We start from the raw sequence: 13,265 nt of genomic DNA on the forward strand, positions 1-13,265 counted from the left end.
GCCATTTAAATTGAAGGTATTTAATAGGTTTTTATTATCTTTGGTGAAAAAGTATTCATTTAATTAATTGAAATATTTTTAACACTGGTCAGGAAGCTCAGTTGGATCGAGTGTTGACCAAGTATGCCAAGGTTTGGGTTTGATCTCTGGTCAGGGCACATACAAGAGTCAACCAATGAATGAATGCATAAATAAGTGAGACAACAAATTGATCTCTGTTTTTCTTTATTTCTCTCTCTCTGTCTCTCCCTTTCTCTAAAAACAATAAATTTTTTAAAATGTTCTTTAATATTTTTAAATTTCTGAACTAAACTGCTTTTTTTCTAGACTTCTTTAATCTTTTACTTGCTATTTAGTGTAAATATACTATTAAAAACTGAAAATTTGAGATAGGTAATTTTCTGTTTTGTAACCTATTTAATACTAAACTAGGCCTGTCCCATAGAAAGACCCTAGACTTTATTATTCTTAAAAATACAATTTTTTTAATTTTAGTTTTTGTATGTACTTTTTTTTTGACAAAGAGAGAAGGACAGATAGGGACAGACAGATAGGAAGGGAGAGAGATGAGAAACATCAGTTCTTTGTTGCGACGTCTTAGTTATTCACTGATTGCTTTCTCATATGTGCCTTGACTGAGGGGCTACAGCAGGGCGAGTGACCCCTAGCTCAAGCCAGCGACCTTTGGGCTCAAGGTGGTGAGTTCATGCTCAAGCCGACAACCTTGGGTTTCGAACCTGGTCCTCAGTGTCCCAGTTAAATGCTGTATCCACTATGCTACCACCTGGTCAGGCTGTATGTACTTTTCTTTATAGCTTGATTGAAATGTTTCATTACCGTAGTAGTCATCCATTTAAAATGTAGAGTTCAGTAGCTTTTATTATATTCTGAGTGTTGTGGAACTATCACCACAATCTAATTTTAGAATATTTACAATACTCTAAAAAGTAATCCTGTTCCCATTAGCAATCATTCCTCATTTCTGCTTTTTCTCTACTCTCTGACTCTGCCCCTGCCCAAGGCAACTGTTACTATACTTTATAGCTCCATGGATATGCCTATGCTGGACATTTAACATTAATTTTGTTGTTTAAATAATTAAAGCTCTTTTTCTTTTCCCAGAAAGTTGAATAATGGGGAAACATTAGCCCAGAGGTTTCTAAAACACAGTGGCATTATGATTTACTTATGTGGGTTAGCATAAAGAACTACAGAATTACTATTTTTATTATCAATGGCTGTAGAAATAAGCCCAGTTCTTTTTATTTTCATAAGTGAAGAAATCCTAAAGTAAAAGCAGTACTGATTCAAATTAATAAGTTGAGTTTTGTACAAGTTATATAGTTTGAGAAATAACTTATGATTTTTAGATAACTCACATTTTTTTCTTTTAAGTATTTCCCATTCAAGTGGGCTCATACCATAATAATATTTGTATATTTTAATTAATATTTAATTAATTTATTTTTTAGGTAAGAGGAGGGGAGATAGTGAGGTAGACTGCAGCATGCACCCCAACCAAAATCTACCTAGCAATCCCGTCAAGGGCTGATGCTCAAGTACTGAGCTATTTTTAGCGCCCAGGACCACTCTCAAACCAATCGAGCCACTGGCTGCGGGAGGGGAAGAAGGATAGAAGGGGAGAGGGGAGAGAAGCAGATGGTCGCTTCTCTTGTGTCCCTTGACCAGGAATCAAACTGGAGACGTCCATATACCAGGCCAACACTCTTATCCATTGAGCCACTGGCCAGAGCCATTTGTCATATTTTTAAAAACCAAATATACATGACATCCTCAGTTATAAAGAATATTTTGAGGTTTCTTAAGATAAAATAAAAACAAAAATTTTATATTTGTGATGACTTTTTTTTTTTTTTTTTAAGAAAGATACAGGAAGGGTGAAAGAGGGTAAGAAGCATTGACTCATTTCTTTCACTCTGGTTGCACATTGATTGCTTCTTGTTTGTGCCTTGACCAGGGTGAGCTAGTGTCCCCTTGCTCAAGACAGCAACCTTGGGCTTTTCATGCCAGTGACTTTTGGCCTCAAGCTGGCCAGCTTTGGGATCATGTGGGTGCTCCCCCTCTCAAGCTAGTGGCCCCATGCTGATGAGCCCACACTAAGAACCCATGACCTTGGGGCTCCAAACCGGAGACCTCAGCATTCCGGTTGATGCTTTATCCATTGCAACACAATTGGTCAGGCAAGGTGAACATTTGTGGTTGATTTATAAATTTGGGGATTTAAAAAAGTATATAGATACCTAGAATTAAAACCTTCACAGATGAAACCAAAATATGAAAAGTATAAGTATTTTAAAAAGTACTGAATTCATGAAATTATAATTAGCTAAATGGAAAGAGTTATGATGGTAGAAGGACAGAACTTGTTAATATATGTAAATCATCTAATAATTAAACCCTTTTGTGATTATTTAATGAAATTAACCAAATAATTGGTTCTGAACCAGGGAATCTGTCTAAACTCAAAAGTGAATTACATCCCATAAATTCATTTTTAAATTGATGCCCTGGGAAAGTGAAGTTTTAGTTCTAAACAGTGTTGTTATAAGTAGTTAAATCCTATACAAGACTATAAAATCTGTGTAACGTATAATATAGCTAAAATGATTTTGGTTAAAAGGTACTTACAAGTATGGACCCATTAGGAAACAATAATTTTTATAGCATTAGTTTTGCAGGGAAATGATATTTGTGATATGTGCCACAGTGAAAATGGAGTGGTTGGCTCTTACAAGTTCCTTTGTCTCCACGTGCGAAGTACAGTATTAGGGCAATAGGAGACCGAGTTATCTTTCTGCTCTAAACCGTAGTTCTGTCCTAAACCACACCTTTGAGGTTTCAAACTTCATAATCCCCTTTTCTTACAAAAGGAAGAAGAAGAGAAGTCATTCCCTTCCTGTAAAGATAGCTGCTGGAAATCCCAGCTTTCTGTAACAAGTAAATATTTGTCATTTTGAAGAGGAGGCACATTTCTAGGCATTGCATAGAATTGAGAAATACTGTCCTGTCTTTTTAAAACTAATGCTTTGTTTCCAGGGAAATCTTCCTCCAGGATATAAGATCACTCTAATTGATATAGGACTTGTTATTGAATACCTTATGGGAGGAACCTATAGATGCACCTACACTCGGAAACGTTTTCGATTAATATATAATAGTCTTGGAGGAAATAATCGGGTATGTAATATTTGGTGGGAATTCTATATATGTGCTTTATTTAATTAACTCATACACTTTAAAAGTGAAAAATTACCTACATTAGAATGATTAAAGTAGCATTACCTTAAAAATGTAAGATTTTTACTAAGTGCTTAGAAATATTTTGTAACATATCCTAAACAGATCATATTTTTCATGTGTTTGTATGCACATTTATACATAATATAAATTGATTCTTGAATTTTTATAGCATATCAACATATTTAAATCTATAAAAAGTAATAAGCTTTCATATTTCAGAGGTCCGGCCGAAATACCTCCAGCAGCACTCCTCAGTTGCGAAAGAGTCATGAATCTTTTGGCAATAGGGCAGATAAAAAGGAAAAAATGCGACATAATCATTTCATTAAAACAGCGCAGCCCTACAGACCAAAGGTATTTTTGTTTAAATATTGCATTTTCTGGATTTTGAATTTTGTTCTTTCTAAATTACTTATTAGGAAATAAAAAACTACTTATTTTAGTAAGAGTTGTCTTTTAAGATCTGTCTTTGATTCTTCATTTTCCCATATTGTACAAAAAGATACTCATTGTGAGTTAATGATTTTATTGTTTTTCATATTTAGCTATGAGAACAGCCATATTTTTTTAAATGTTTTTTAAATCTTTCCATTGAGAGAGAGAAGCATCAACTCGCCACTCCACTTCATTGTTGCATTTAGTTGTGCACTCACTGATTGCTGCTCGTACGTGCACTGACTGGGGGTCAAACCAGTGACGTTGGAGCACTGGGGTGACGCTTTATCCACTGAGCAACTCAGCCAGGGCAGTAAGCATAGTTTTTCAATGTTTTGATAAATGCTTGACTGCTTCCTTTTATTCTATTTCTACTTAACAACATGCAAGAAAAGGGTGTACTAAAACTTTTTGATAAAAATTGTACTTTATTAGATATTAGTTGACATATTTAAGCCCTTTCTTTAATCTTGGGAAACTTTGTTATAAAAGCATTTTTTGGAAATGGGATTTTCATAAAATGGATTTTGAGCTATAATAAAAATTGGGTATATAAAATTTATACAGTTTAACTTGTGTAGTTCTATTGAGTTGAAGAATACCATAAAGGAGATTTAATAAAAATTTTTACATGAATTTCATGGCCTTTTTATAATGAGCTTTATAACATTTATTTTTCCTTGAAGGTTGATACAGCTGTGGAAGAAGGAAAGAAGAAAAGAACCAAAGATGAGATTGTAGATATTGATGATCCAGAAACCAGACGCTTTCCTTATCCACTTAATGAACTCTTAATTTGGGCTTGCTTGATGAAGAGGCAGGTCATGGCCCGTTTTTTATGGCAGCATGGTGAAGAATCAATGGCTAAAGCATTGGTTGCCTGTAAGATCTATCGTTCAATGGCCTATGAAGCAAAGCAGAGTGACCTTGTAGATGATACTTCAGAAGAATTGAAACAGTATTCCAAGTAAGTTATATGTTATCACTTGGAACATTTAAAAAATACAAAATAGATCATGTTTAAGTGACTGTTATAGTACCATGGACTAAGTGGGGATATACATGAGTAACTATTGGTATAATTAAGAGAAACCCATTTTTAAAAATTCAGAAAGAAACTGCTGCCTATGCATACACAAAAGAGGTTAATGTATTGTTTGCAATTTGAGTTAAATAATTCAGCAAGAGAGAAAAATTGCCAGAAGTCAGTTTTAACATTTGCATATAGTAGCAATTAGATTAGGAAAAGTTCCATTTGAAATGATAAGGAAAGGAAGAAAGAAAGTGAGGTGTAAGTTGTGTTCTAAGAAGATGAATGCAACTAGAAGGGCATTTCAGATGGTGGAACTACATGTGTACAGAATAATGAAGCAGTTCACAGAAGATTTTTATTCCCAGTTTACTAAGGGCACTAATGGAATGGTAAGCTGTTAAGCTTTATGATAGAGAATAAGACCTCCCTTACCCAAAATGGGCTGAATCTGGAAAAAGGTAATAGTTGTTACTAAAAACCACTCAATCAAGGATGATTATTTATTGGAAATTTAAAGATTTTATTCATTTTAGGAAGGGTTCAGAAAGAAAGAGAAGGGAGGGAAGAGCAGGAAGAATCAATTCCAATATGTCCCTTGACCAGGGAAGCTCAGGGTTTCAAACCAGCAACATCAGCGTTCCAGGTTGATGACTCATCCACTGCACCACCACTGGTCAGGCTGGAAATGTAAGATTCAGGTGTTTTTCATGATTTTGTTAATCCATAGTCATATTATTCCATTCTACTAGATACTAACCCTTTCCTGTGTTTGAAATAAGTATATAGAAAAATTTTAACTGAATATTAATTAGTTTTGGTTCCTGTGAGACTAGAGGCTTATTGTCATGACCAGGGGTAAGTGCTCTGGAGTCACCTTTTGAGTCTAGTTCTTAATATGCATGTTTACACTGTGATTTCCACATAGTAGTAGATACCTGAAAACATGGAGCCACTATGATTCAGTTGCCTCATAATTTCCTGCACGTGTACGTGAAAGGATAAAAAACTAGAACGTGTTATGAATGAATTTAAGAATAGCGGTTTAAGCCTGACCAGGCACTGGTGCAGTGGATAGAGCATTGACCTGTAATGCTGAGGACCCAGGTTCGAAACCCTGAGGTCACCACCGTGAGCGCAGGATTGCAAGCTTGAATGTGGGGGCATAGACATGACCCCATGGGCGCTGACTTGAGCCCAAAGGTCACTGACTTGAGCAAGGGATCACTGGCTCAGCTGAAGTCCCCCTGGTCAAGGCACAGATGAGAAAGCAATCAATGAACAACTAAAATGACATAGCAACGAGTTAATGCTTCTCATCTCCCTTCCTGTCTGTCCCAGTCTGTTTCTTTTCCTCTCTCTCTTAAAAAAAAAAAAATGGTTTAAAACTGCAGTTTGGCAAACTGAATATGTTTTGACTTTTATCTTTTGATAGTGATTTTGGTCAACTAGCAGTTGAATTACTAGAACAATCCTTCAGACAAGATGAAACCATGGCTATGAAATTGCTCACTTATGAACTGAAAAACTGGAGTAATTCCACCTGCCTTAAGTTAGCAGTTTCTTCAAGACTTAGACCTTTCATAGCCCACACCTGTACACAGATGTTGTTGTCTGATATGTGGATGGGAAGATTGAATATGAGGAAAAATTCCTGGTACAAGGTATTCCTTAGAAATAATTTGATATAAAGAGTATGATTAGATAAATAAGACAGGAATTAGTCCAGATATATATAGTAAAATACTTCGATTTATGAGAGTGGTGGGGATGGCTGGTGTTAGCATTTTATCTGAAATGACACAAAAGTGTCCTTTTTTCCTCCTGTGCTTCACTCCAAATCCTTTTCAGGTGAGATGTATAATTATTGTTGCCCCTGAGCCAGAAGCATGAGGCCTGCAAATGGAAGTATAGCGTTTACAGCCTTGAGCAGCCGTGAAAATGTTGCTGCTTTATGAAAACATGATTCCAAAATTCTAAAATTCTATAATCTACTAACTTAATAATCTGTTACTTATAATTTACTAGAAGTAAATTAGATATTCCTGGTTTTTATGCTCAAGAATGTGGGCAAAGTCTTGACTGGTTCTTTCCGTTTCATCGTAGTAAGAGATAATTACTTTAAACTCTCCTTTTTGTTATCTTATATCTTAAATAAGGTACAGAAATATAGAAGGTAGAAATCAGGTAAGTACAGTGGTACCCTGAGATATGAACAGACCAACACACGAATATTTTAAGATACGAGCCGCGACTGGGTTCGTATTTTTGTTCAGGATCTGAGCAAAATTCCAAGATACAAGTCGTGATTCGGGAAGCTGCCGCTGGTTGGCACGTTGGCGCATGGGTCCAGTATCGGCAGTTTGATATACAAGTTGACTGACTGACGAGCTCGGTTACAGAACGAATTAAATTCGTATCTCAAGGTATCATTGTAGTTTATTCATTGACCATTATAAGTAGATAACAAATACTAATCATCTACTAAAAATAATGGTGAAGTATTAATAGAAACCGTGATACACAATTCTAATTTCTTTGTGCTTTATGATTTTACAGGTAATATATAAAATTTAAGAAATTAGCCTTTTTTATGGAGGCACAACCTGAGTATTCAAATTGTGACATGGAACACTTACAGAGAGATTTAGGATAAAATTAAGCACACAGCCACTTCATAAGGCTTGAAATTTTTAAACAAAAATGAATTTTTTTGAATGGATTTTATTTTTTTTGTAGGACAGTCTTTAAATATTAAGTCTTTTCTATATCCTCATCTCATAATAGTCATATGTTTTGTTACTCCTTAAAACAGTTTACTCTTGGCTTCTTTAAATACAGTAAGTAAAAATGAAGTTTTAGGCTGCTTCCTTATACTACCAAGGCCAAAATGGCTAACTAATAATAAGGATATTTAATATTTTTCTTTGCTTATATTATATTCTTAAAGGTCATTCATTTTAAAATGTGAATTTATGCATTTCTGTTTAGGTTATATTAAGCATTTTAGTTCCACCTGCCATATTAATGCTAGAATATAAAACTAAGGCTGAAATGTCCCATATTCCACAATCTCAAGATGCCCATCAGATGGCCATGGAAGATAGCGAAAACAACTTTCAAAACATAACAGAAGAGATTCCTTTGGTAAGGAAAAACAAAACTTTCAAATGAATATAAATTTGTTGTGAATAAATGTGTACATTTATAAGTGTTATTTTTATTTTAGGAAGTGTTTAAAGAAGTAAGAATATTGGACAGTAATGAAGGAAAGAATGAAATGGAGATACAAATAAAATCAAAAAAGCTTCCAATTACACGAAAATTTTACGCCTTTTATCACGCACCTATTGTAAAATTTTGGTTTAACACGGTATGTTTTTAAATTGTATGAGCATAATGATTTTAAAAGATAGACTTTAGTGGACTTTTGGTCTAGACTTCATATTGATCTTTATGTAAATTAGATCACTGAAAAACCATTATCCATTTAAAGAAGCAGTAAGTTCAACTTAGTTTCAACCAAATTGCTGTTATATAGAATGATAAAAACTAGCAAATCTTAGTTCTAATTGGAACCAGAGTTTACTGAACAAATATGTGGTAACCATATGCTTTTGTAAGTGGGTAACAAATACTAATCATTTACTAAAAAGATTGGTAAAGAATCTTTAATACACAGTTATAATTTCTTTGTGCTTTAGGATTTTTGTAGATAATGTTAAAATTTTGGAAATAAGCCTTTTTTTGCAGTGGTAATTGATGGTCAAAAGTAATCTAGATAATTCATATAGTTTTATTTATCAGTGATATAACAGCTTATATCTTAATCATATTATAGTACATGTTTGATTATCTGCCACATAATTGTCTTTTTTCTTGTTTATGGAAAAATAGATTTTACTTACAAACATATGTCCATAGATGGATGGACTCATCTGAAAAAACATATGAGATTATCCCTTATTTATCAGGGACTGAGCAAATGAGTATTTTTCTCTCCTTCCCAGAAAAACTCTTAAGTTATATTTGTTTTACTGTTATTTTTGTTGTTTTTCTTTTTCTTTTTTTAATTTTTTTATTAAGTAAGAGGTAGGAGTCAGAGAGGCAGAGACCAACTCCCACAAGTGCCCTGACTGGGATCCACTGGGCATCTGGGGCTCTTGCTCCATTGTTTGGCAACCAAGCTATTTCAGTGCCTGAGTCAGGGCCCTGGAACCATCCTCAGTGCCCGGGGCCAAATTGCTCAACCCATTTGAGCCATGGCTGGGGGGTGGGGGGCTGGAGAAGCAGGTGGGCACTTCTCTGTGCCCTGACCAGGAATTGAACCTGGGACTTACACACACTGGGCTGAGGCTCTATTGCTGAGCCAACCAGCCAGGGCTGTCTTTCATTATTATCATCAAACATTTTAAGAATTGCAAAGGTATACAAAGACCTTTCTGCTAAGATGAACATTTGAGAATTTGTTTCTTAAAGCATTGCTTTCTCAACCACTCACTGCCCCTTAATATAGGACTAACTCATTATATTTCCATTCCTTTCCTTTTTTTTTTTTTTTTTTTTTTTGCAAGAGGGAAAGGAAGGGACAGACAGGGACAGACAGACAGGAGGGGAGAGAGATGAGAAGCATCAACTCATAGTTGCAGCACCTTAGTAGTTCACTGATTGCTTTCTCATATGTACCTTGACCAGAGGGCTCCAGCTGAGCCAGTGACCCATGGAGTCATGTTTGTGATCCCATGCTCAAGCCGGTGACCTCAGGGTTTTTAGAACCTGGGTCTTCAGCATCCCAGGCCGATGCTCTGTCCACTGCACCACTGCCTGGTCAGGCTACATGTTGAAAATATGCATCTGAATTACCTAATGCAACTACCAAATACTGATCCTGCTAGTGGAAATGGAGGTTTCTTAGATTTCATTCATGTGAATGACTTTAAAAATGAACAACCCATCCATGGCTGGGTAGCTCAGTTGGTTGGAGCAGTGGTCCCCAACCCCCAGGCCGCGGACTGGTATCGGTCCATGGGCCATTTGGTACCGGTCCACAGAGAAAGAATAAATAACTTACATTATTTCCATTTTATTTATTTATGTTTAAGTCTGAACAATGTTTTATTTTTAAAAAATGACCAGATTCCCTCTGTTACATCCACTAAGACTCACTCTTGACACTTGTCTCGGTCACGTAATACATTTATCCGTCCCACCTTAAAGGCCAGTCTGTGAAAATATTTTCTGACATTAAACCAGTCCATGGCCCAAAAAAGGTTGGGGACCACTGGGTTAGAGTATCATCTCAATATGCCAAGGTTATATTTCAGTCCCTGGTCAGGGCACATTTAAGAATCAACCAATGAATGAATAAATAAGTGGAACAACAAACTGATATTTTTCATTCTCTCTCCCTTCCTCTCTCTCTAAAATCAACAAATAAAAAAATATTTTAGGCCCTGGCCGATTGGCTTAGTGGTAGAGCGTTGGCCTGGCGTGCAAGAGTCCCGGGTTCGATTCCCGGCCAGGGCACACAGGAGAGGCGCCCATTTGCTTCTCCACCCCTCCCCCTCTCCTTCCTCTCTGTCTCTCTCTTCCCCTCCCGCAGCAAGGCTCCATTGGAGCAGAGATGGCCCGGGCGCTGGGGATAGCTCTGTGACCTCTGCCTCAGGCGCTAGAATGGCTCTGGATGCAACAGAGCGATGTCCCAGAGGGGAAAAGCATCACCCCCTCGTGGGCATGCCGGGTGGATCCCGGTCGGGCGCATGCGGGAGTCTGACTGCCTCCCCATTTCCAGCTTCGGAAAAATGAAGAAAAAAAAAAAAAAGAGGAAAAATATTTTAAATGGACAACCCAGGTGGCTACAGGAATTTCTCTTTATTTATTGCAGTTTACTTCCCTACCCTGCCATAGCTTAAAATCATAGATGTAGCTTGTTTTAAGACTGGTAGAAGCAAAGAGAATGATGAGATGATTCATTCTTAGCCACAATGGTTCAAGGGTCAATGAGTCTAGATGTTATTATGCATAGACCTCATTACCTCCCTCTAATTTTTTAACGAGTATCAAAAGTAGGGTTTTTCCTTTCCTAGGGAAAATGCTTTTCATATCATTTTCCATTTCTTGGGAATTTAACCTCAGTGACTGGGGGCTAGGAAAGTAACAGTCATCTCTCCTAGGAGTACTGTTTTATTGGGCGAGGGAAGAGGCAGCTCATTTGTGTTTCTTGATGACGATGGAGGTGAAGTTCTATAGTAAATTTAATACATTATGATTCTTCACATATATTATAAATTAAATGGAATTATGTAGACTTATTGAGAACTTAAATCCTGATATTATAAAATTCATCCTATGGGAAGTGCTGAAAAGTCAACAGAGTTTTAGAACAAACACATATATTCCCTGGAGATCGTTTACATTTTGAATGATAAATGCAATGTCTGCACTGAAGAATTACTTCTAAAAGCTATTTTAATGTTTGAAGCTGGGAAATAGTAGTTCATAGGAGCTCATTTAATTTCTTTTTATGTATGATTGAAAACTTTCATAGTAAAAAAATTTTGTAATCAATTTTATTCATATTATATATTTTCTTTTTTATTAGTTGGCTTACTTAGGATTTCTGATGCTTTATACATTTGTGGTTCTTGTACAAATGGAACGATTACCTTCAGTTCAAGAATGGATTGTTATTGCTTATATTTTTACCTATGCTATTGAGAAAGTCCGTGAGGTATGTCTTTAGTTTTTCCTTCCAGTAACTTAACCATATATATGGAAGATGTTTTGATTTATTTTGTTTTGGGTGTGTATATGAGTGTTATTTTATGTATATCATAATTTTAATAGGTGATGACTTTATAATAGAACGTGTATTTTTGCTGTTCTAAAAATCATGGCAAAAGAATAGAGATCAGTATGTTATTAACTTTGTCACAACTTACAAAGACAATGTTTTATCTCAGAAATATAGCCTAGATCTGTTTTTGTTATATTTTCTCAGCATTCATAATTACACTCTCTGCCACTCTTCAAAAAGTATTAAATATACATATAGCCAACAGGTAGGTAAGTTAAAAATAGGTTCTAATCTTGTTCTTGTATTGTACTGCCTGCTTCAATGTATTCTAGTGCCCACTGAATTGTTATACTGATTTAGACCCCTGTGTCTATCAGTTTTCAGTTTATATTGTTAATTTCTAACATCCTGATTTGGGGGGAAAATGCTTTTTCTTCGAGTATTTTACTTTCTACTCAAACTAGAAGCTATGTACATGTTGTTTTATAACATTTACTTAATTTTGAATTATTTTATATCTGTTTACATTTAAAAATATATAGGTAATTGTAAAAATAAACAGAAGGCATTGTACTGCCATTCACTTTGGTATCACCAGAATTTAAATTATTAAATAGCTTATTACACACTTTAAATTTCTTTAAGTGCCATGGTTCTGAAATCATGTTTATGAAATCTGTTGTTTTACCAACATATTTAAAGAAATTAGGTTGTTAAATGATAAAAGCAAGTTGCAAAGAATTCTTTTAAATGTAAATTCATGAAACAGGATTCATTAGATAGTACAGGCATACCTTGGAGATGTTGCTGGTTTGATTCCAGCCCACTCTAATAATAAATGGAATCTCTTCAACAAAGTGAGTCATAACCTTTTGCTGGCGAAGGGTCTTGCTGTCAATTTAAGAAAAATTCAACACTTATTATATATAAAGCCAGTAAAGCAAAGTGTGATGAAATGAGGTGTGCTTGCAATAAAAGTAATTGCCTCTAGTGGAAAAGGGGCTTAATTGGCTCAGGGAGAAGAGTGGAAGGGAGATTTTTCAGATTTGTGATACATTGTAATTTTGAAGATGTAAATATTTTACCATTCCCCACAAACATTTTTTTAATTTTTATATTCAAAGGAAGAGGTAAATACAACTATTTATTTATTTGTTTGTTTGTTTTTTACAGAGACAGAGAGTCAGAGAGAAGGATAGACAGGGACAGACAGGAACGGAGAGATGAGAAGCATCAGTCATTAGTTTTTCGTTGCGTGTTGCGGCACCTTAGTTGTTCATTGATTGCTTTCTCATATGTGTCTTGACCGTGGGGCTACAGTAGACCAAGTAACCCCTTGCTTGAGCCAGAGACCTTGGGTCCAAGCTGGTGAGCTTTGCTCAAACTAGATGAGCCCGCGCTCAAGCTAGCTGCCTCGGGGTCTCGAACCTGGGTCCTCTGCATCCCAGTCCGACGCTCTATCCACTGTGCCACCGCCTGGTCAGGCTAAATACAACTATTTAAATGATTGAGTTATTTACTCAATCAAATAAAGACATCCTACCAGGATATACTAATGTTGTTTTATTGAAAAACAAAATAACTTTTCAAAAGTATCTCACATTTCAATTTAGAGAACTGTGTTCTAATCCAAGATTTTCAGCTTAGTTCAACAGTTCTCAACCTGTGGGTTGCGACCCTGGCGGGGGCCAAACAACCAAAACACAGGGGTCGCCTAAAGCCATCAGAAAATACATATTTCTG

The 13,265-nt window shown here is 35.8% G+C and overlaps 1 protein-coding gene across 1 annotated transcript in view; it reads left to right on the plus strand.

The window, feature by feature from the left end:
• The window catches only part of TRPM7 (transient receptor potential cation channel subfamily M member 7), a 123,731-nt gene that overhangs the window by 65,691 nt on the left and 44,775 nt on the right, over positions 1-13,265 (plus strand). Inside the window, exons 14-20 of the mRNA XM_066276400.1 lie at positions 3,058-3,198; positions 3,481-3,615; positions 4,383-4,663; positions 6,162-6,390; positions 7,718-7,873; positions 7,956-8,099; positions 11,328-11,456. Coding sequence (XP_066132497.1) covers positions 3,058-3,198; positions 3,481-3,615; positions 4,383-4,663; positions 6,162-6,390; positions 7,718-7,873; positions 7,956-8,099; positions 11,328-11,456 — 1,215 coding nt within the window. The remainder of the gene's footprint in view (positions 1-3,057; positions 3,199-3,480; positions 3,616-4,382; positions 4,664-6,161; positions 6,391-7,717; positions 7,874-7,955; positions 8,100-11,327; positions 11,457-13,265) is intronic.

This window comes from Saccopteryx bilineata, chromosome 4 (genome assembly GCF_036850765.1).
Source record: "Saccopteryx bilineata isolate mSacBil1 chromosome 4, mSacBil1_pri_phased_curated, whole genome shotgun sequence".
Classification (NCBI taxonomy): domain Eukaryota; kingdom Metazoa; phylum Chordata; class Mammalia; order Chiroptera; family Emballonuridae; genus Saccopteryx; species Saccopteryx bilineata.